At 53.3% G+C, this 24029-nt stretch overlaps 1 protein-coding gene across 1 annotated transcript in view; it reads left to right on the forward strand.

Annotated features, from left to right (window-relative positions):
* The first annotated feature begins 66 nt into the window (after window positions 1–66).
* The window catches only part of LOC122113679 (zinc finger protein 316-like), a 30290-nt gene continuing 6327 nt past the window's right edge, over window positions 67–24029 (forward strand). The window contains exons 1-9 of the mRNA XM_042686742.1: window positions 67–313; window positions 1071–1193; window positions 4856–4983; window positions 5425–7100; window positions 16484–16549; window positions 20504–20895; window positions 21098–21204; window positions 21753–21879; window positions 22333–22446. Of these exons, the coding sequence (XP_042542676.1) occupies window positions 1109–1193; window positions 4856–4983; window positions 5425–7100; window positions 16484–16549; window positions 20504–20895; window positions 21098–21204; window positions 21753–21879; window positions 22333–22446 (2695 nt within the window). The 5' untranslated portion in view covers window positions 67–313; window positions 1071–1108. The remainder of the gene's footprint in view (window positions 314–1070; window positions 1194–4855; window positions 4984–5424; window positions 7101–16483; window positions 16550–20503; window positions 20896–21097; window positions 21205–21752; window positions 21880–22332; window positions 22447–24029) is intronic.

Below are 24029 nucleotides of genomic sequence, written 5' to 3' on the forward strand. Positions count from 1 at the left end.
TCCCGCGGGACCGATCGAGGGCTCCGGCCGCGGCCCTGCTGGGAGCCGCCACGGTCCTCCCGGGCCAGCCTTGAGCCCAGCGCGCCACCCCGGGCTCTGCCTCCCGGCCGGGTTCCCCGCCCGACAGTCTCCGCCAACTTCGTCCCGGGACAACCCTCCGCCCCTTCTCCCGCCCGTGGGCCACCAGGGCAGCCCTGACGGCGCGGTCCCCTCTTCGGATCCGTCTGGATGGAGGCGCCGGCTGAGAACTGTGGCCTCCACCTCGCAGCCTCCGCGGACCACACCTCCCCTCGTTAGAGAAATGCCGCACCAGGTGAGGCCCAGGGGACCTGCACCGGGCGCGGGAACGCCTCCCTTCCGAGGGCCAGCGGGAGCCAGTCAGCCTGGGTACCCCAAGGAGGAGGCCCGGACCCGTCGCCACCTCTGGAGGGTGAACTGTGGGGAGCACAGGCCTGCAGGTGGCAACTGCCTTGGGGTGCAGTGCTCTGAACAGCTTGCTTTTCAGGGAGCTGGGGTGGCACCTGACCCATGTGGCCTGCTGGTGGCCTTGGAAAGGCTAGGCAAGCCTCTACCACAGTCTGGGATGCAGGAGGCCCTGGAGACCACAGAATTGGCTTTGGAAGGGCACAGGGGAATGTGACACAGATGGCCTCTCTTTTAGGACCTCAAATGTAGCGTGACTCCAGCTCCCTGCCCTTGTGAGGGGCTGGATTCTAATAAGAAGCAGCCATGTGGTGGAGCCTTGTGAATGTTGTTTGTTTCGTACCAGTAACTGGTCTTGAACTCAGAGCCTCACCTCACCCTCTGGGCTTTTTCACTCAAGGCTGGCACTGTACCACTTGAGCCATGCCTCCAGTTCAGTATTATTCTGATTAATTGAAGATGGAGTCTCACAGGCTCTTCTGCCTGGGCTAGCTTTAAACCTCAACCAACTTCAGTCTCAGCATCCTGAGAAACTAGGATTATAGGTATTAGCTACCAGCCCCTGGATCCCACTGCTGTTCTAAGCAGCAACCTGCCCAGGATATGCCATCACCTCCCCTCTGAACAGCTTTCTTCTCTCCTCTTAGCACAGCCAGCTAACAAGGATCCTGGAGTGACCTCCAGGATGGAGCTGGGGCCAGCCACAGAGACCTTCATGCTGGAATTGCGAAGTCTTGAGGATGGAGGTCCAGGGCCCGACCCCCAGTCAGGTGAGGGCTGGGGTTGGGGAGGAGCCATGACAGAGCTTTAGTATTACTGTGACAGAGAGAGGCCTCCAGGGCATCCACTCATGCCTGCCCACAGTTGCCTGGAGTCAAAGCCTGCAGGTTTGTCCTCTGGCTTTGTCAGGCTAAGCTTTTGTGAGTGAGGGGCTTCCTGACCTCCCCCTCCACACTTGGCACCTGTATTGGGTTGAGGCTCAGGCTCGGTTTCCCCAGTAGACAGGTGGCTTCTACCACTCTCCTCTCACCTGCCCCTGGCTCTGATTCCAGTTCCCAGATGGAGTTGAGGGGCAGAAGGGCTCTGCCTTGCCCCCTTGTGACTTTTCCCTATAGCTTCTACCCTTTCCCATTCCTCCTTGACCTCTGCTCCCACCTGTTTTCCTCTTCCTGAAGCACAGAGGTGCCTCGCCTTCCAGGCTGTCCCTCCTCGGAGATTCACTATAGGGTGGTCAGCTCATGACAGCCAGTGTTCAGTGAGGGCCTGTAGCAACAGAGTGGCTCTGAGTTTATAAAAGAGCTAGAGGTGGGGCGCTGGTGGCTCCACCTCAAATCCTAGTACTCAGGAGGCTGAGATCTGAGCATCATGGTTCAAAGCCAGCCTGGACAGGGAAGTCTGTGAGATTCTTATTTCTGATTAACCAGCAAGAGCCAGAAGTAGAACTGAGACTCAAGTGGTAGAGAACAAGCCTGAGTGAAAAAGCCAAGCAAGAACACAAAGTCTTGAGTTCAAGCCCCAGTACTAGAACTTAAAAGGAACTGGGGAATTGCAGGGGTCAGCCTGGAACCTATAGATTAAATGATTCTTCTACCTGTAAACTGAACAGAAATCTCTCAAGGGTATACAGACAATATTTAACCACATGTTTACTAAAATTTCCTTCTTGAGGCTGGGAAGGTGGCTCAGTGGTAGAGCGCTTGCCTTGCATGCATGAGGCCCTGGGTTCGATTCCTCAGCACCACATAAGCAAAAAGAAAAAAGCCGGAAGTGGCGCTGTGGCTCATAGTGGTAGAGCACTAACTTTGAGCTGAAAAACTGAGGGACAGCGCCCAGGCCCAGAGTTCAAGCCCCACGACCGGACCCCCCCCAAAAAAAAAATAAAATAAAATTTCCTTCTTGAAAATGCTGGTATTGCTGCCCCAGAAAGTCATAGTAGAGCTGGGCACGGGTTGCTCACACTTGTCATTGTAGCTACTCAGGAGGCTAAGATCTGGGGATTGTGGTTCTAAGCCAGCAGGAAACTCCTTGAGATCTCCAACTAACCACCTAAAAGCTGGAAGTGTAGCTGTGGCTCAAAATGGTCAAGCACTAGCCTTGAACAAGATAACTCGGTGATAGCACCCGGACCCTGAGGAGGGAAAGAAAGGAAGGAAGGAAGGGAGAAAGGGAGGGAGGGAGGGAGAAAGAGAGAGAGGGAGGGAGGGAAGAAGGAAGGAAGAAAGGAAGGAAGGAAGGAAGGAAGGAAGGAAGGAAAAAAAGAAAGGAAGGAAGGAAGGGAAAGAAAGTCAAGAAGAAAAGTTAGAGTGGCCCATGTGGCAAATCTAGACATGAAGAGATTCACAGGGGTGTAATCTATGCAGAGCAGGCAGGAGTAGAGGAGATAAGAGAAAATGGACTGCTAATATGGACAGGTTTTTAGGTCTTCATCCACTATCCCAATGGGTACAAATGTTTCATGAAAAATGAACTCTGATCTATTAGCCTAAGCCAGGGTTATTAGAAATATATTTATATATGGGTCTGGGAATGTAGCTTAGTGGTAGAGTGCTTGCCTAGCATGCTTCAGGCCCTGGGTTCAATTCCTCAGTACCACATAAACAAAACAATTAAGAAACACACACACACACACACACACAGAGGAGCCTGAGATCTGAGGGTCCTGGTTTGAAGCCAGCCTGGGCAGATCAATCTGAAAGACTCTTATTTCCAAATAACCAGCCAAATCTGGAAGTAAAGATGTAGCTGAAATAGTACAATACCAGCCTTGAGTGGAAAAGCTGAGCTAGAGTGCGAGGCCCTGAATCCAAGTCCCAGTACCTGCACAGAAAAGCATAGGAATAAAAAAAGAATAGGATTTATTTTGATATTACAACATTAATACTCAGAATGAAACTGAATGTGGATTTTGTGTAGAAGGGACAGTGTAGCAGTAAGGTGTCTCCTGTGTTTCCAGGCACAACACTGGGATTGCTATATTTATTCTAACTCTCATAATATCCCTGGGAAAGATACAGGACCTTTTGCAAAAGAAGTAGCCAGAGTTGCCAGGAGTTAAGCAGTTGGCTATGTTGACTTGAGGCTTTAAGTTAGTCCCTTATGTTCCTGAACAGCATCTAAACCTCTTCGGTCTTTGAGTGCTTCAATGGAGACAATTAATGTATTTCCAAGCTTGAGGGCATTTAGAAGCATCTTCCAGGTTCGAGAGTCTACTCAGGGTCCCTGATCCTGTGGACAGCTGATAACTGGAAGAGTGAGGACCTGCACTGAGGACGCCTGTCCCACATGAGACCTGGCAGTCTCTCTGACACTTGGGGATTTCTAGAAGCTGTTTTGTGGCAACCATTCCAGGCAGCCTTACAGAAATGCTTTATTATTGATCAAGCATGTTGGTAAACTCATAATCCCAGCTAGCTACTCAAGAGTCAGAGGTAAGAGGATAACAGTCTAATGCCTTCCTGGACAAAAGCATGAAATCCACTGGAAATGTGGCTTAGTGGGAGAGTGCTTGCCTGGCATGCATGAAGCCCTGGGTTTGATTCCTCAGTACCACATAAACAGAAAAACCCAGAAGTGATGCTGTAGCTTAAGTGGTAGAGTGCTAGCCTTGAGCTGACAGGGCTCAGACCCAGAGTTCAAGCCCCAGGACTGGCAAAACAAACAAAAAAGCATGAAACCCTATCTGAAAAAAAAGCCAAAAGGGCTGGAGACATTGTTCAGGTGGTAGAACACTTGCCCAACAAGCATAAGACTTTGAAACCAACATTCAGCACTATACAAAACAAAAACAACAAAGGAAAAGAAACCCAAAATGTTGTACTTGGGCTGGTACTGGTGCTTGAAATCAGGACTTCGTGCTTTTGCTTGGCTTTTGCACTCACAGTTGGTTCTCTACCACTCAAGTCATGCTTTAAATTCCAGCTTTTTGCTGGTTAATTGGATAGTCTTGTAGGTTCACTTGGGCTGGCTTGTCCCAAGTAGCTAGGATTGTAGGTGTGAGCCACCAGCACCCCACAGAGGTGTTATCATTTATAGAGAAGGTGGTTTTCATTTATTTAAGGTGTGATCAGGGCTGAGGTCACTTTGGTAGTTGGGACAGTGAGTTCACTGACTTCCGCTGGAATAGTGTGGGCAGCCCTTGGCACCTGCACTGGTATGGGTGTCAAGATCTAACCATGGAGCTTGTGTGAAGAGAGGGACAGAGGAGGGTATAGGGAGCTGGGATCCCTTAGAATGAGGTGACCATAGTGTAGGCTCCTTCCCCTGGCATTTCAGATTCAACCAGGTTGCCATTGTCACTTGGTCTCATGCTTATGGGTTCCTGCTGCTCGCTCCTTATTTTAACCTCGAGTAGCAGTACACTGACAAGAGAGTGGTCAGGTCCTGGGAGCCCCCTATAGCTCCTTCTCTCTGGCTTCCTATCATCCCATTACAGGTGGTAGTGGTGGAAGTGACAATCAGGAAGAGGTGCAGGAGGAGAGCAGCAGCCCACCACCAGCAACAGTCCCTGCCTCATCCGGGACCAGTACCATCACTGAGGAAGCCCAGCTGGGACGGCAGGACGTGCAACAGTCAAAGCAGCAGCCAGAACTGCAACAGCAGCAACCACAGAACCAGCCAGAATTGTCACAAGAGCAGCAAGGGCACGATGGGCAGAAGCAGCTGTCTTCACCACAGCAGGAACTGCAGGAAAGCCACCAATGCACACAGCACCACGAGCCCCAGCTGCAAGGAATGGAAAAGCAGAGCCAGGAGCAAGTGCCAGAGCCACAGCTGTTGCAGCAGCCCCAAGTGCAAGATCAACAACTGCCACGGGAACAGCTGCAGATAAGGCAAGAGCAGAGCCAGGAGCAAGTGCCAGAGCCACAACTGTTAGAGCAGCAACAGGAGCAATTACAGCAGCAGCAGCAAGTGCAAGATCAGAGGTTGCAGCAGCAAGCACAAGATCAACAACTGCCACAGGAACAGCCCCAGAAGCAAGAGCAACATCTAGTGCAGCAGCAGCAGCAATTACAGCAGCAGCAGGCACCAGATCCACAGTTAGAGCAGCAGCAAGAACAAAGTCAACAATTGCAGCAGGAACAAGTGCAGCAGCAAGAGTACCAGCTGTCACAGCCAGAGCAGCAGCAGCAGCTACAGCAGCAGCAAGTGCAAGAACGGCAGCTGCAGCCACAGGAGCAGCCACACCAGCAGCAAGTGCAAGAACAACAGCTGCTGTTACAGCAGCAGCAGCAGCAGCTGCAGCACCAGCAAATGCAGGAGCAGCTGCAGCAACAGCAGGAACAGCTCCAACAGCAGCAAAGGCAGCAGCAGCAGCTATCACTGCAGCAGCAAGAACAATTACAGCAGCAGCAAGTGCAGGTGCAACAGCTGTTGCAGGAACAGCTGCTGCTGCAGCCACAAGGGCAAGACCTACTACAGCAGCAACTGCTCCATCAACAGCAACTGCTCCAGCAGCAGGAGCAGCTGCAGCAGCAACAATTCCAGCAGCAGCAGGAACAGTTGCAGCAGCAGCAAATACTGTTGCTGCAGCAGCAGGAGCAGTTACAGCAGCAGTTGTTGCAGCACCAGCAGCAGGCACAGCTGCAGCAGCAGCTCCTGCAGCAGCAGCAGGCACACATACAGCAGCAGCTGTTGCTACAGCAGCAGGCACAGATGCAGCAGCAGCAGCCTCCGCTGGACCCGGAGGAGGAGGAGGAGGAGGTGGAACTGGAGCTCATGCCAGTGGACATGGGGTCAGAGCAGGAGCTGGAACAGCAGCGCCAGGAGCTGGAACGGCAGCAAGAGCTGGAGCGCCAGCAGGAGCAGCGACAGCTGCAGCTGAAACTGCAGGAGCAGCTGCGGCAGCTAGAGAAGCAGCTGGAGCAGCAGCAGCGGCTGGAGCAGGAGCAGCTGGAGCGGCAGGAGGTGCAGCTGGAGCTGACCCCGGTGGACCTGGGTGCGCAGCCCCCTCACGAGGTGCAGCTGGAGCTGACCCCGGTGCAACCGGAGCTGCAGCTGGAGCTGGTGCCGGCGGCGGGCGGCGGCGGCGGGGCGGGCGTCCCGGGGGCCCCCGCCGCCGTGGTGGTGGCCCCTCCCGGCTACGTGGTGCTGCAGGAGCCCATGGTGCTGCCCGCCGCTGTGAGCGCGCCGGCCGTGGTGGCCATCCCGGGCCCGGCGGGCAGCGCGGCGCTGGCCCCGGCCCGGCAGCGGCGGCGGCGGCGCGCGCGGGACCGGCCGACCATCTGCGGCGAGTGCGGCAAGGGCTTCAGCCGCAGCACGGATCTGGTGCGGCACCAGGCCACGCACACGGGCGAGCGGCCGCACCGCTGCGGCGAGTGCGGCAAGGGCTTCTCGCAGCACTCGAACCTGGTGACGCACCAGCGCATCCACACCGGCGAGAAGCCCTACATCTGCTCCTACTGCGGCAAGCGCTTCAGCGAGAGCTCGGCGCTGGTGCAGCACCAGCGCACGCACACGGGCGAGCGGCCCTACGCCTGCGCCGACTGCGGCAAGCGCTTCAGCGTCTCCTCCAACCTGCTGCGCCACCGGCGTACGCACTCGGGCGAGCGGCCCTACGCCTGCGAGGACTGCGGCGAGCGCTTCCGACACAAGGCGCAGATCCGCCGCCACGAGCGCCAGCTGCACGGCGCCGGCCGCCCGCGGGGGCTCGGCCTGCTGCGCGCCCCGCCGGCCCCGGGGCCCGCGCCGCCCGCCGACCGGACCCCGCCATGACGCGGGGAGCCCTGGGGGCCGGGGAGGAGGGGAGGCCGGCGCTCACCCACCGGGCCTGGAGGGGGACAGAGGCTGACACCCCCCAGTCTGGGACCTTGACCCGGATTCCAGCGCTTGATCCCGGCCTCTCTGGACAAATCAACGGGAAAGAAAAACTCCTTTCCTGCCCAGACTTCCTGAGGTGTCTCAGGTTCATGGTTTCACCCCCCCCCCAAAAAAAAAACAAACCCATCCCCAAGAGACCCATCCCTGTGGCCAAAAACCGCGCGTGGGGAAACAGGAAGGGCAACAGGGATGCCCAAGCTCTTCTTTTATTCTCATTTTTCTTTGAGAAAATTGGGTTTAAAACTTGACGTATAAACGTTTGATGTGGACCAATCGCCAACCAGGGAATAAAATACATACACTGCGAGACACACACGGAAAGAGATTGGGTCAGACTGGACATTATTTCAAGAGAAAAATAGGGAGGGGGGAACCCTGATGCTGTGCTGAGAATTGAGGAAGGGACTGAAGCATCCCGGGCATTGATTGGCCTTGAAAAGTTCTTGCGGGGATGGAAGTTCACCAGGGAGGAGGTAATTCTGTTGGGAATAGTCTTGGCTCCAGCCAGCCACAGGTGGCTCACACCTGTAATCCTAGCTACTCAGGATGCTGAGAGATGAGGATAGAAGTTGGAGGCCAGCCTGCACAGCAAAATCTGTGAGTCATATCTTTGATTAACCACCAAAAAGCCAGAAGTGGAGGTATGGTTCAAGTGGTAGAATGCTAGCCTTAAATGAAAAAGCTAAGGAAGATCACAAGGCCCTGAGTTCCAGCCCTTGTGTGTGTGTGTGTGTGGGGGGGGAAGCATGGGCGCAAACACATGCACACACACACACACACACACACACACACACACACACTACTCCCACTATGTCCTTATTTCAAGGTCTGCTTCTTAGAAGCCTGGTCTAAGACCAACAGCACTAAAAGCAGACCTGGGCAGTGGAGTCCAAGGATGAGATTCTAGACTTAACCTTCCCTAGTAGTAGGCCAGACTCACATTGGGGCCTGGCATGGAAGGAGTGGGAATTCTCCCTGAGCTTGAAGGACATCTAGGCCATGCCTGGAGGTCACTGAGTCCCCAGAGCCACACCCCCCACCTGCCCCATCTAGGCCTGCAGACATAGACCATATTCTCTTGCAGTTGTGCTCCTTACCCTGCCCAAGACCTTGCAGAGATCTTAAGGTCCGTGTCTTTCTGGAAAGTTCTTGTCTCCCCCCTCTCTCTAAATGCTAATACTGGGGCTTGAACTCAAGGCTTCATGCTCTGGCTTTTTTTTTTTTTGTCTTTTTGCTCAAGGCTGGTGCTTTACTGCTTGAGTCACATGTCCACTTCCAGCTTTTTGTGGTGGTTGAAGGGTTGCTATGGAGATGTTTTCTTATCTCCAGATGAGAGGACACATACCTGCCATCCCAGTTACTTGGGAGGTATCAGCTGGATCTCAGGCAGAGGCCAGCACAGGCATAAATCCAAGACCCTATCTGACAACTAAAGCACAAAAGGGCTAGCGGCATGGCTCCAAGGCCAGAGTTAAAACCTTAGTACCACCAAAAAGCTGCTTTACTCATGAGGACAAAACTCCAAAGACAACCTAGCCAGGAGTCCTTTGGGGCCCGGCCCACTCTTTTTCTGTCTCCTGTGTCTTGTCTGCTTGCTTGCTAAACACGGGCAAGTCCCAGGGCCCATCTTGTGTCTCTTCCTTCTAGCTATACCCTGAGCCCAGGTGGTTCTTTCAGCCCCTGGGTTTTAAAGGCCATCCATTGTAAATAGATGCCTTACCATCTGTGGCATGATGGCTCACAGCCCAGGTAAAAAGTTAGGGAACTCCCCATCTGAACAAACAAGCTTACATTCTTTTCATCCCAGCTACATGGAAGGGAAGGAGGTTAGAGGTCAGGTCCACACTGGCCCCTGGAAAAAAATACTGAGACCCAACCTGGAAAATAACTGAAGCAAACAGTGCTGGGATATGGCTCAGTGGTAGAGTGCCTGCCTAGCAAACTTGAGGCCCTGAGTTCTAATCCCATTACCAATCATCAAGAAAAAGAATGCCAGGCACCAGTGGCTCACACCTGTAATCCTAGCTCCTCAGGAGGCTGAGATCTGAGGATCATGGTTCACAGTCAGTCCATGCAGGAAAATCCATGTGTCTCTTATCTACAATAAACTACCAAAAAGCCAGAAGTGGAGTTGTGGCTGAAGTGATAGAGCTCTAGCCTTGAGCAAAAGACGCTCAGGGACAGTGCTCAGGCCCTGAGTTCAACCTCCAGGACCAGCACCAATAGTAATAATAATAATAATAAAGAAGGCTAAGAAGAGGAGGGGGAGGAGGAGGAAGGGGGTGAGAATGCAATCATAAATCATAAAATTCAATGCATATTCTACAAAATGAAAATTGCAGGAAGGGGTGAGTTGGGAGATGTTGGAGACTGATGAAAGGGGTGGCATTGATCAAGATGCATTGTATTCTTAAGTTGCTTTGTTGAATAGCAACTCCTTTGCACAATTACTTAAAGACAAATAATTTTAAAAAAGAAAGGCAAAGAACTGAAAGTGTTAAAACCAAATTTAAGAAAGAGACCTCAGTATAGAATTAATTCCGGGCTGGCACGGTTGTATATTCCTGTGGTCTCAGCTATACAGGAGGTAGAGGTAGGAAGATCTTGCTTCCAGACAGGTCCTGGGAAAATTAGTGACCCCCATCTGAAATATAACCTAAAGCAAGAAGAGCTGGGGGCACAGAGTAGTAGAGAGTACTTAGCAAGCCTAAGGCAGTGACACACACACACACACACACACACACACACACACACACACACACAAAGAGAACTGACTCAATTCTGCCTACAACTCAGACAAATGGAAATTTATAGTGAAGTTGCTGTGATGGGGCGAGTGTCAAGGGGAGAGGAAAATTCAGAGAACATTCTGCTAAATAGAGTTAGGGTTCATTTATGGAGGCCAGCTACAGGAGATCAAATGTCACCTGGGGCGGGGGCCGAGACTGAGGCTTTAATCAGATACTGAGGATGGGGATTCTGGCTAAACTGACTTGACAGGATTTTTACTGTAACTGGACAATTCAAAAGATGGCACAAAGTGCAAACTTGAGGCTAAGGGAGAAAAGCCGCAGAAGAGCCTGAGGTCTGGTGGGGGAGAGAGAAACTTTGCCTCCCTACCCTTGGACTTCTGGGATCTGCAGGTAAGCACACCTACTTTGGTCTCTTTCTTTCATTTCACAGTGCCCTAAATTAGCCCCAAATATGCCTGCTGGGTACTTTGGTACTTTGGCACCCAGGCCAACGGGGGAGCTGGAAGCTCTTCTTTCTTGGTCTCCCTCTTCTCCAACCCCAGTGACTACTCACTCCTAGCATGCCTTGCAGCCTTCTAAACCCAACATGTCTACATTCTGATGGTGCCATCGGTAATGTGCAGCAAGTTCAAGCCTTCAGCACCCCAGACTCTTCCATGGGTCTTCAAAGTCCTCATGCTAGCCAAAATAGTCAGACATCACTTGGGCATGGGGTGAGATGGAGGGAGAGGGTGCTTGCTTCTTGTCAGCATGGAAATCAGGATGTCCTCATCTTGTTCCATGAGTGGCTCTACAGGCCTGATGCCTGTTCTGTTGTCCTACAGTTCAGATTTTCCTGATAGTTGAAATTTGCCCAAATCTGCTCGTTTCTGGGTGAGGCTGTGTGGCATCCCTGGACTGGCGCTGCAGGAGTTGATCACTGCTCTCTTCTCTCTTGCTGTTGCTGTAAGAAGTTGGCTACCTACCTATGACATTCTTAGAGAGCCTGTTAGACCTCATTGAATGAAAATCAGCAGCTCTTACGCTGGGATGCAGCTCAGGGGGGAGGTGGGTGCGCTTTTCAATGCTGTGTGCATCTTCTCATCAGTGGTGTGACCCTGAGAGGAGAGTCTGGCCTAATTCTTCATTAATTTCTTGGTAGTATGGAGTTTGAATTCAATCCTTGTGCTTGCTAGGTAACAGAGCCATGCTTCCAATTACCGCCCCCCCTTTTTTGTACCAGTTATTATGAAATAACATTTTGATTTTTGCATGAGTCTGCATCTGGACTCTGATCCTACTCAGCTTCTTTCATTGAGATGGAGTCTGATAGGCTCAGCTGGAACCCCCATCCTCTTCAGCTCAGCCTTCCTGGTAGTTTGACTGACAGGCATGCACCTCTGCACACAGCTATTAGTTGAGAGGGAGGTCTAAACATCATTTTTTGGTGTCCATGGTGGCCTCAAACTTTGATCTCAGCTAGGATTACAGGCATGAGCCATTGCACCTGGCTATAATTAATAATTTTTTTTGTTGTTGTTGTTGGTTGTGGGGCCTGAACTCTGGGTCTGGGCACTGTCCCTCTTCAGCTCAAGGCTAGTGCTCTACCACTTGAGCCACAGCACCACTTCCGGCTTTTTCTGCATATGTGGTGCTGAGGAATCGAACCCAGGGCCTCATGCATGCAAGGCAAGCACTCTACCACTGAGCCACCTTCCCAGCCCTAATTAATAATTATTAATTCCCATAGCTTGTTACTGCCACCCTCTCCTGTCTGCTGTATGAGACACCCCTTCCCCTTAAATGCTTTCAGTGCTTCCCTCATCTTTCTCTTTTTCCCTTCCTCACTCCCTCCTTTCCTTCTTTCTTGGTGCCTGCATGGGGCTTGAACTCAGGGCCTGGGTTCTGTCCCTGGGCTTTTTTTCCTTAAGGCTAGCGCTCTTCCACTTTGAGTCACAGCACTACTTCTGGTTTTCTGGCAGTTAATTGGAGATAAGAATCCCATGGACTTTCCTGCCTGGGTTGGCTTTGAACCTTGATCCTCAGATCTCTCAGCCTCTCAAGTAGCTAGGGTTATAAGCATGGCCTGCCAGCGCCCCTTGCTCTCCTCAGGTTCTTCCTGTGTGGACTTTCCTTCCTTACCGTATCTCAGTCTCTGGCACTTTTTAGAATTGGCTGGAGCGCTACCTGTCCTGGGACAGCTTCACCCCATCTTCTGCCCCATGGCTGCTGGTGTATGCCTCATCATCAGGACTTTGACACTTGTTCCATTCCAGGCCTGACACGCTGCAGTGTGGTTGTATTCCTCACTCTGTGTCTTCCCCAGGACCAGCTGGTGACCCTGTGGAGAAGCGGAGGCCTAGGATGAAGGGGCAGCTACTTCCCAGTGCAGTGTCTGTTTTTCTTATTCATTCTTCCCTGCTCTTGTCCCACAGGCAAACTGCCAATCCCCTCCCCCCTTCCCCTCTCTTCTAGCTCGCTACACAGTGGGCAACAGTGGAACCAGCCCCTGATCTGGGCAGGCCATCAGTTACATGGTCTGCTTTCAGTCTTCCTGAAAGCTGGAACTGATTGGTTCCCTTCCCTTTTTGGGTTTCCAGCCCAGCAGATGCTCCACAGGAAGGCAGGTGACTGGCAATCTTTGGGTATATCCGTATTTGGGTCCATCATAGTGAAAACTAGTATCAAATTCTACCCAATTCCCAACTGTCTACTAGAAGGAATATGGACACCTGGTCTAATAGCTGCTAGCAAAATACCCTATCACTGTCAGACAGGCCGAGTTGTGAGCGCCTCTTGTAATCCATGGTAGAACATGGGCTGAGTCTTAGTTCATGTGCTTGGCTCTGCTGCTGTCCTGGAGCCCTTTTTGCTCACAGTCTAAGTTCCCACCTTGTAGTTCCTGCTCCTCATCAGCTTTCTTCTTCCTCCTTTCTTCTTCCTTCCCTTCCCCTTTACCTCTTCCTCCTCTTCCTTTTTTCTGGGGGGGGGGGGGGGGAGGGAGGACAGAGTCTCACTATATAGGCCAGGTAGGCTTTGAACTGGAGATCTTTCTGCCTCTGCCTCCAGAGTGCTGAGATTACAGGCGTGCATATCCAGGCCTGGTCCTCTTCCCACCTTCACAGTCCTGCTATACTTCATCAGCCTGTCATATCCTTCTGCCCATGATTCCCACCTAGATCTGGAATAACATGCCCCTCACATGGGGCTAGGTGGGATTGAAAGTTGAAATTTTAAATATTTACTTATTTATTACCAAAGTGGAAGACAGTGTCTCTTGTAGACAAGTGCTCTACCAATTGAGCCATATCCCTAGACCTTCTGGTTTTGTTTTTGAGGCACAGTCTTGCTACCTTTGCTCAGGTTGGTCTCAAACTCACTATCTCCTGCTTTGCTTCCCAATAACTATTATAGGTGCACACCACTACTCAAGGTAGAATTAAACAGTAAATGAAACATGGTAGTGATCATGCATGGTTGTACACAGCTGTAATCCCAACACTTAGTAAACTGAGGCAGCAGGATCATAAGTAGAAAGCGAGTCCAGGCTACCTGGCAGGTTCTGGGTCAGCTTGGCTATGAGACTGTCTCAAAATGTTGAGAGGGGTGTGGGCTATGAATATCCCTGTAATGAACTGAAGGGTATTGGGGTCTTGGGTAAGGATCAAGCCTGGGGAAGGCCAAGGGGAGATCTGGATGTTGGTATAATGTATGCGTGGGACTCTAAGGCAGGGGCAGGACAGTTGATTTTTACCCTCCCCCACATCAATTTATTTTCTGGCTCTGGATCCAGAGACTGACCCTTGAGAGCTGTGTTCTTTGGGTCCCATCCACCAGTCTCAGAAGTACTGCTAGGAAGTGGCGCTGTAGCTCAAGTGGTAGAGCGCTCGCCTTGGGCTGAAGAGCTGAGGGACAGCGCCCAGGCCCAGAGTTCAAGCCCCACAACCGACCAAAAAAAAAAAAAAAGAAGTACTGCTAAATGCCCGTTGCTCATGCCTGTCATCCTAGCTACTCAGGAGGCTGAGATCTGAGGATTGTGATTGAAAGCCAGTTTAGGCACACCAAGGCAGTACTGGCAGGTGACTAGGTGCAGGAGGGATGTTCTCTTTGCTCTGTCTCCCACTGTCTCTCTGCAGTCAGTTTCCACTGGGTGACCTCAATCTGCACACTTCTAGCTCGTTCTTTCTTTTCCTTCCTCTCTGTCTCTGTCTCTCTCTCTCTCTGGGCCTGGGCGTTGTCCCTGAGCTCTTCAGCTCAAGGTGAGCGCTCTACCACTTGAGCCACAGCACCACTTCTGGTTTTGAGTGGTTTATTGGAGATAAGGGTCTCATGGCCTTTCCTGCCCAATCTGGCTTTGAACTGTGATCCACAGATCTCAGCCTCTTGAGTAGCTAGGATTACAGGTGCAAGCCATTGGCATCTGGCTGACTTATAGCGCTTTCTAAGCATGATGGCACCCAACTTTTGTCTATCCTTCAAATCTAAGGGTGTGGGGGAGGGGGACACACTGATAGGCTCATACTCTCCACATTCCCATGCTTTTCTTTGCCTGGTGACACTGCTTTTGGTTAAATTATTCTGTCCCTTGCCCCTTTCTTGGGACCTTATGGGGGGAAGGGTTCCTGCTGTATCTAGATCAGGAAGGATGCTCAAGGGCCTAAGCTGGGGATCTGAGTTTCCCAACCAACTCCTCCCTCCCTCTCTTGTTCCCTCTTTTTAAAATAGGGACTCAATTTTTAATCTAAAAAAAAAAAATGTGTGTGCTGCTACTAGGACTTGAACTTGAACTCAGGGCCCTAGTGCTGTCCCTGAGCTTTTTGGCTCAAGGTTAGTGTTCTACCACTTAAGCCATTACTCTACTTCTAGCTTTTTGGTAGTTAATTGGAGATAAAAGAGTATTACAGATTTTCCTGCCTAGGCTGGCTTCCACCGTGATCCTAAGATCTCAGTGTCCTGAGTAGCTGGGATTACAGGTGTTAGTGGCTGGCACCTGCCTTTCAAATCTTAATCCCTTTGTCCAGTTGAGGTTCTGAAATTGAGTGAATTTATTTGTTAGGAGCGAGAAGTTCTTTTAGTCTCCTCCTAGTTGCTGCCCTGTTTTTGAAGGTTCAAGGCTGGAGTTCATTACAGAACGTATAACAAATCATGGTGGGTGGGAGCTGGGGAAGAAACTCATACCACACCATTCCAGACTGAAGAAAACAAACAAACAAACAAAAAAACGCCCAGGACTTCCGTGGGTTTCACAGCGCACGGTTAACCCTCGTTTGTGTCCCCCCTTTGTGGATGCGGACAGATTTTTGGAGGGGATTGTGCCAGCGATCAATGAATTCACACATCCTCCATTGCTCCCGCCCCTGCCTGTTTATCACTCCAGACTGCTTGTGAGGGCCATCTATCTGCTGATCTTCTTTTCTCCCTACGGTCCACAACCCTGCCTGCTTCCGACTGCCGCTGTCCACTGAACGCTTCAGTCCTTGATCGCTGCTGGCCATCTGCCCTCCGCATTCCGCCCTAGACAGTTACCAAGCATTGTCCTCACATGAATGGACACCTGGTCCACCCACCTGGTCCAGCTCTGCTCCTGCCGACAGAAATAGAGACAGCAACAAGACAGAGATGACAGAGAAGAGAGCGAGAGATCAACCTCTGGGGGGCTCCCTGGAGCCAGACCGGCCGGATCCAGGCCCGCTGGGGGCCGGTCCTTCGTGGGGCCGGGGAGGCGCACGGACGCGGCCCTGACACCGAGCACGCGCCGCTCTGTGGACCACGCGGGGGGGGGGATGGAGTGGAGGCGGTGTTCCCGCAGAAGATGGGGGAGCCCCGTGGCCCAGGCACGCTGGATTGTGGGGACCTACGAGCGTCCAGGGCGCCCCGCGCCCCGTCCTCGCGCGCATCCCGGCAGCGCCGGGGCCGGAGCGCTGGGCGACCGCGCGCCGCCGGGCCCCGCGTGACCGGAAGTTCCCCCCCGTGGGCGCGAGCGGGGCGGGGCCGGCAGGCGGCACTTCCGGTGCCCACGCGCCGCCACCGCCGCCGCCGCCGCCGCCGCCGCGCAGCTCGCAGCCGTCACTTTGTGCAGCGCGGGCGCCCGGCGGCCTGAGGCGCGGGCCCGTGGTCGGGGCCCGGCCCGGCGCGCGCAGTGAGTGGGGCGCGCAGGCGGCAGGTGCGGGTGGGCCCGACTCACGCTGGGGGGGGCACGGTGGGGCGCTGGAGGCCGCGGGGGAGGGGCACGGGGCGGCGCGGGGGTCCGGGCCCGGAGGGATCACCCGCTGCCGGGGGGGGGGGGTCCCCGGCCTTCCCCGGCAGCACGGGGCTCCCCACGGGGCGCCGTGGCCCCCGCCCGGGCCTGCGCAGCAGGGACGGCCGCGACCCGCGGAGCCTGGCAGGCAGGCGGCGCCGAGGGGGCGGGCAGGGGAGGACACGCGCGGCGCGGCGCGGCGTCGGACGGGGACCTCCCCTCCTGCCGGGGGCGGGGCTGCAGCCGCCCCCGCCCCCGGGACACACCCATCCAGGAGGGGGCCCGTCGCCGCCGCCGCGGCTCCGGCGGGAGGTGGAGGCAGGCTGAGCACCCCCAGGAGGTAGGGAGAGAGGGCCGCTTTTCCAGGCCCCCCCCCACAGCCTTGCTTTGTGACCTTGGTGGGGGCCCCCACGGCTGAGCTTGCCCTCATCTGCAAATGGAGGCCCTGCTGGGCCTCTATGCTAAGTCTTCTCTTGCCAGCAAGGGGGAGGGGGTGTCAGGTTGAATGGAGCCTGGGGTGGCCAGAGAGGTGGGAGAGGAGTCAGGGTTAGGTCAGAGTGGACATGGGCCCCCAGGAAAGGGAGGATCCATCCCTAGCTCAGCCTGTGCCAGCGGGAGGTTTGGCAGTTGGTTTGGTTTAATCAGTGTGGGTAGGTGGGGTGGTGGCGGCTGTCACCCCCCCCCCCCCCCCCCCCCCCGCTGCCCCCTGGAATGGAGAATGGCTGCTATGGGTACACCTGCACCAGGAGGGCAGGGATTGCTGAACCCCAGGGAAGGGTGGTGAGGGTCATGTTGGCCAGGGAGGGCCATCTTCCCGGTGGAGACCCAAAACTCTGAAGGGCCTTGCAGTCAGTGGTGCAACAGGGAAAGAAGGTAGGCGTGTCCTGCAGCCTCCCTCCCTCACCTCCCCCAGGTGGGTTTCCCTGGTGTGGACACTTTGGGGTAGGTTCTAAGACTTTTCAAACTTGGCCACTTCTTTTGTCCTTGTTCTCTCCTTGTCCCAGCTTGTCACCTCCACTTCTAAATGTCTGTAGCATTTTACCTAGGGTTCAGGAGTCCAGTGGAGAAGAGGGTCTGGGAGGACTCAGAGGCTGAGATGATGAGTTTTTTTTTTTTTCTTGCCTGAGCTTCTGACCTAGAGTCAAGGCTGAATGAGTTTCTCCCAGGGCTGAGAGGCTGCCTGTGTGTGTGATTGGGGGTGGGGGGAAGAGGGAGGGAGAGTACGATTCTAGGGATGACAGGGAGACTTCAGAGCCTACATTGCTCTAAGTTGTGACCTCCCTGCCCCTGAGGTCCATTTTCAGAGCCTTGTGCTATGAATTCTGGTCAGGTATATAGAGGGGCTGTTGTTGGTCCTGGGCTTGCCTACTGACCACTGACGGGGCTCTGCTTCCTTTCTGGTCATGAGTGGGTAGACTTGTCAGCAGAAGGGACTTTACCTATTGCCCTCTTTGGAGACAAGAGGCTCCAACAGCCGCTGTGAACTAGGGTCCTACTTCAAAGCCCCCTGTCCCCTCAGCTGTAGTCCTGTTCTGGAAGATGACAGCAGGGCCTAAACTCTGAGTTTGATAAATTCATGTCCATCACATCAACTGTGCACCTTAGACACTGCTTCATCAAATATGGGAGAGCTTACTCTAGGTCTGGAATGGGGATAGCAAAAGGAGCTCCCACTGTCCCCCAGTTAACTGTTCTCAGGTCAAGAAAATGTGGTGCTACCAGAGAAGAGAAAAAGGACTGGCACAGGATGGCTGTGGAGCATCATCCAAACAGTGGGAAGAGTGCTGGGGGAGGGAGAGGACTAGGGAAGCAGAAGGGTACAATGAGCCTCTGCAGTGATGAGGCAGGGCCTCTGTATTCCCAAGTCTCCGGGTTTCCTCCTTTGTTGGGTTCTTAAATATCATGGCCTCACTCTGGGGTGTCTGAGGTTGCTGCCCTAGGTGGTGGCCAGGTAGATGCTAGCTTTGCTAGTGTCTGGGCTCGCCTGGAATTTGCAGCCTGAGGCCTGAGAACAGCCTTCCTCTTGGTGGGTGGTGGTTGGAAAACTGCTGGTGAGTGTTCGCCGTGTCTGGGCAGGGCTGTGTCCTAGGGCAACATCAGGACCAATGTTTCTACACTCCAGCATCTTCCCACAGTAGAGGAAAAGGCTGAGGCAGGCAAGGCCTCCCTAGATTCAGTGTGTGTGTGTGTGTGTGTGTGTGTGTGTGTGTGTGTGTGTGTGTGTGTGTGTGTGTGTGTGTGTGTGTGTGTGTGTGTGTGTGTGTGTGTGTGCGTGCGCGCGCGCGCATGTGCGTGCACATGCGTGCATGTGCGCTCACTCGTGCAGGTTCTGGGGCTCGTACTTGAGGCTCGTACTTTAGCTTTTTTTTTGCTCAAGGCCAGCACTCTACCACTTGAGTGATAGTTCCTCTTCCAGCTTTTGTGGTGCTTAATTGGAGATAGAGTTTCTCGGACTTTTCCTGCCCAGGCTGGCTTCCAACAGAGATCTTCATATCTCAGCTTCCTGAATAGCTAAGAGATAAGCAGGACTGTTAGGACAGAAGTGGCATCTGGATGCCAGGTGGTCCTGGTCCCTAGTCTTAGTGAGTCTGCACAGAGGCTCAGTTTTCTAGATGCTGAAGTATGTGTTTTAAACAGCTGCTCAGAGCAGTGTGGGAGATGAGCATGTGCCATCTGAGCAGAGAAGTCCAGTCCTTGGGTAGTCTCTTGTGTGTCCACAGGCATTTTACTCAGGCTGCTGCAGTCTGATTTTAGTTGTTTTCCCTCTCATGTGGTCGTGTGGCCTGCACTTCAGGATCCTTTGGGAATCATCTTCAGGGTTGTGGAATGGTCCGACTTGCTTTAGAAATGTCTCATTAGACTGGATATGCTTCAGGGGCCAGTGCTGGTGTGAGACTCAGTCTTTGAGTTCATAGCCCAAAGGTAACCACAGAGACAAGCCAAGTCAAGATCATAATCATGGGCTGGGAATGTGGCTTAGTGGTAGAGTACTTGCCTAGCATGCTTGAAGCTCTGGGTTCAATTCTGTAGTACCACATAAACAGAAAAAGCCAGAAGTGGTGCTGTGGCTCAAGTGGTAGAGTGCTAGCCTTAAGCAAAAGAAACTCAGGGACAGTGCCCAGGCCCTGGTTTCAAGCTCCACCACTGGCAAAAAAAAAAGAAAAAAGAAAAAGATCATAATCATGACTGTCCTGCCTGTGGGACTCCACAGGGGCTGGGGAACGACGCACAGCAGGGCCCCAGAGGGCTCCAGACACAAGGCCCTGAAGCAGTGTGGCTGGTATGCCCTTTACCCCTGGGTTAAGCCATCTGTGAACTTGGCAGGAGAGTAGGACCCCATGGGCCGAGTCTCATCCTCAAAGTTGAAGGAATGTCCCAGGGAATTTTATTCATCTGTTTTGGCCTGGCAATGAGCCCACCTCCATGACCCTCTGAGCTTTTCCCAGATGCCCTAAAATGCTGCTGGAGGTAAGGGCAGAGGGGAGGACGACATGTTCTCTTGGATCCCTTCTCTTGCCTAGCTCTCAGGAAGGAGCCTGGCCCTGCTTGATTCTTAGCTCTGGTCTCCCCCTCCCCCAATACAGTCCAGCAAAGCTGCAGATCCTGCCTCGTGCCTGTCCAGCCTTGGAAGTGCCTGAAGTCTGGCTGCATGCAGGCCTTGCCACCTTCTGCCTGGTTCATGCATGCTGAAGGCTGGGTAAGCACTCTGCTGGCAGTGGGCTGCCTCTGTAGGTTAGGCTCACCATTACCCAAAAAAATATAAGCAGCCATGGTCTATATTGATTACCTCTTGTGGGTCCTGAGGACCCAGACTCTGTAAAATGCTCTTTGTACCCAACAAAAAGGATGGCAGCTTAAAGCCAGGTTCTAGCAGCCAGAGAGAAAGCGTGGAGGATATGACCCAGGGATTTCCAGTGAGGGGCTCTTGAGCAAGTGAGGCTCTTTGTGGATCTGGAATGGGCCAGTTACATAGTATAAGATGATGGACAGCCAGGTGCCGGTGGCTCACACCTGTAATCCTAGCTACTCAGGAGGCTGAGATCTGAGGATTGCGGTTCCAAGCCAGCCCTGGCAGGAAAGTCCGTGAGACTCTTATCTCTAATAAACCACTAGAAAACTGGAAGTGGCGTTGTGGTTCTAATGGTAGAGCACTTGCCTTGAGCTGAAGAGCACAAGGACAGCGCCCAAGCCCAGAGTTCAGGCCCCATGACCGACCAAAAAAAATGATGATGGACAGTGTCCTGGTCTGTCATCAGCTCTATTGGCTGCATCTGTTTCTCCACCTGTGTTTCAGGCCAAGAGGAGGCTTGCTCCCCAGGAAGATGGCAGCTCTTCACACGACTTCAGATTCCTCGGCTGTCCAGCTGGAGAGGGTAGAGGACAGAGTGGAATGTGGTACTGACCAGGAGGAGGAGGAAGAGGAGGAGGAGAAGCAGGGAGAGGTAGAAGATTTGGAAGAAGAAGAGGAGGAGGAGGAAGAGGAGGAGGAAGAGGAGAAGGAAGCACAGGTACAGAAGGTGGCAGAGGTGGAGGTGAAGGCCAACTTGCTGGAGGAGGAGAAGAAAGAGAAGGAAGAGGAAGAGGAGGAGGATGAGGTCCTGGCAGAGGAGCCGAGTCCTGGCTTGGAGACGGGGGATCAACATAGCCATGATGGTGACACCAAGTCCACAGTTCTTCTGAGAAAGTGTAAGAAAAAGGAGCAGCCCTTGCGGGAGGAAGAAAAGGGGCCAGGGGGGATCCAGCTGGGGAGAGCTCTGGGGCCCCAGGGAGAGCTGGAGCTGGAGCTGTTGGCATAGCCCAGCACAGGTTTTAAAATGAGGGAGCAGCTAGGTTGCTGCAGCTCTGCTTGCTGTCTGAGCACTGGCCCCTCAGAGATCTTTTCCTTCAGCCCTGCAGGCTTCCCGGCTTGTAGTTACTGCTCTAGATGAAGAAGAGGAGGAGGAGGAGGAGGAGGAAGAGGAGGAAGAGGAAGACTTCCTGACAGCTGGGTCCCAGGTGAGCTGCCCTCTGATTTGGAGCAGGTCATCAGGCAGGGTTTCCCCACAGTGCCTCTCCCACCTGCAATCTGGAGCCCTCTGTGGGCAGCAGACAGGACAGGACTGTAGATTCCAGACGGAGGGGCTGAGCTCTGCTTGTTCAGTGACCTCAGGGACCTAGCTGTCTCCCAAGGTCAGGCTGCTGCCTCATCTGTCCAGGGCCCATTTCCATGCTGCTCAGTGAAATCAGCCTACACTCATCTGCACAGGTGCCCTTGCCCCTGGAGTAGGTCCTCACTGTTGACGTGGCTGTTGACATGGAGGGGCTGTGGAGGCTTGGTTTTATGCCTCCATAAGATTATCATTTTCCGTCTAATCTGGAGTCCTCATCTCTGGATGGGAATGGCCCTCACCTCCAGGGCTGGAGTGCAGCCAGAGGGGGCCCACAAGGTATCTGGAACCCCATCCAAATCCACATTGCAGGTCCTTACAATGTTCTCACGGGTGGTGCTAGCAAGCTCCCTCAGCTGTTTACCTGGAGCAGCTGACCAGGGATGTGTTTTCCAGGGATTGGTGACCTTTGAGGACGTGGCTGTGTACTTTTCCCTGGAGGAATGGGAAAGGCTGAATGTGGAGCAGCGGGCCCTCTACCAGGAAGTGATGCAAGGGAACTATGGGATCCTGGTGTCCCTGGGTAAGGAAGGAAGGGAAGGGAAGGCGGGATGGAGGGAGTGGAGAGAGGGAATGCAGGTGGGCAGGCTGGCCTTTGATTCTCAAAGGCTGTCTGCTGGCATGGCTGTGGTGGTGAAGCCAAGGAGGAGCTTCTCAAGCCCATGGTCTCAAATTGGGCAGGTTCTGAGGCTAGCCTATTCCAGGGAAGACCTATCACCGCCTTGGCCTGTGGGGTGGGGAGGTGAGCCAGGTGGACCCATTCTGTGGAACTGCTGGCCCAGGGGCTTGGCTGGGGAGCAGGGGAGGGTTGGGGATGGGGCCTGGTAGGAGAGTGGGGTAGTGAGGGCAAGGCTTTCAGGAAGCACAATCTCCAGGGCAGAGCAAGGAGATGAGGGCTGGACCTGGAAGCAGGAAGCAAAGCTCTGTGCTATGGGGTCTCCTGTAATGGCTACTCTTTTGCTTCTCTTTTGGGTAGGCTACCCAATCCCCAAACCAGATTTGATTTTCCGCCTGGAACAAGGGGAAGAACCTTGGGTTCCAGATAGCCCCCATCCTGAGGAGGGCGACATTGTCACTGGAGTCTACACAGGTGAGCATGACAGGGGATATGGAGATCTTGTCAGACTTTGGCCTCTACCCAAGCTGTCTGCAGGCCTGGAACCCAGTCCTTCTGCCACCTCCACTGGTCAGTACTAGTGGTTTGTAGGTTGAGTGGCTTTGAGAAGCCAGAGCTGCTGTGTGACATCTGTCCTCTGCCCTTACCTCTTGAATTCTCCTGTTCTGGCTCCATAAGAGCCTACAGGCAGGCTAAAGAATGGCTCCCAGTTCATCTTGTAGCCTGTTTTTTTTTTTTTTCAATACCACTTTTTTAATGGTATAAAAATGATGTAAGGGCTGGGAAGGTGGCTCAATGGTAGAGTGCTTGCCTTACATGCATGAGGCCCTGGGTTCGATTCCTCAGCACCACATAAGCAGAAAACACCTGAAGTGGTGCTGTGGCTCAAGTGGTAGAGCATTAGCCTTGAGCTGAAGAGCTGAGGGACAGTGCCTAGGCCCACGGTTCAGGCCCCAGGACTGACAAAAAAAAATGTGCAGAGGGATTAGTTATGTAAGTCTGGTTGTAGCCTCTTTTTTGTTGTTTTACAAATGAGAGCAGCTGTCAAGGTGTTGGTACAAGTTGCCCTGTAGACCACAAGTATATTCTTTCTGCGTCCAAAATCTTCACGAAGCCTCTGACTTCTCATTTGTCCACTTCTGGAAAAAGGGCCACTTCAGATGAGCCATGGCAGACTGTGGCCTGGGTGGGCAGTTCTGGGCCTTGTGCAGAGACTTGGGGACAGTGTGTACAGAGGCATTCAGGTACCAAGCCTTGGGCCTGTTCAACTTTGTGAGCTCCACTTGATTAGTGTGAAGAAGAATTAAACCTGTCCATTCCAGCCCGAGCATGTCCAACTTGTGGTCAAGTCAGGGTACCTTGTGGAGTCTGCAACCACCCTAGGGTTCTGTGGGGTTGGGTGGGGGTCCTGGGCCAGTAAGGGTCTATGATGCTGTCAGACTGGGAGGGGGTACTAAGTAGCTATTATTGTCAGCCATCATTATTTTCCTTCTTGTTGATATTGGGCTTGGAACTCAAGGCCACACATTTGTGAGGCAGGAGCTTTACCAAGTGAACCATGCTCCAGTCTTAAACTTACCCTTTTTTGTGGCATTACTGGGGTTTGAACTCAGGATCTTATGCTTGCTAGGTAGGTATTCTTCCTGCTGGGCCATACCCCCACCCTCGTTGAACTCATTTCCTGTCAGCCCCAGTTTGCTCTGGAATGGAGAATGTGGCTGCAGGCTGCACATGGTGTGTCATTACCTGGCTGGTGTGTCCCTGCCTGGTCGATGTCTGGCCCTGAGTGTCCATGCTGAGCTGCTGTTCTACTTTCTCAGATGGACTATTGTGCCCCAGTGTCCCTGCTTCCTTGTTCCTGCACCCCCTTCCTAACACATTCCGAGTGGGCACCGGGGTTGCTCACCCTTGTGTATCTGTGCCACCCAGAATACTCATGGTGAGTCAGTGATGGCTCCTATAGGACCTGGTACTGTGGGGTGGCTCCTGCACCTCTACTGAAAGTGAAGGGTAAAAGACAAGCGCAGCACCCAAATAGAATTTACACAGGAGAGGAC

The sequence above is a fragment of the Dipodomys spectabilis genome, unplaced genomic scaffold (genome assembly GCF_019054845.1).
Source record: "Dipodomys spectabilis isolate Male_0828 unplaced genomic scaffold, ASM1905484v1 ptg000098l, whole genome shotgun sequence".
Taxonomy (NCBI): domain Eukaryota; kingdom Metazoa; phylum Chordata; class Mammalia; order Rodentia; family Heteromyidae; genus Dipodomys; species Dipodomys spectabilis.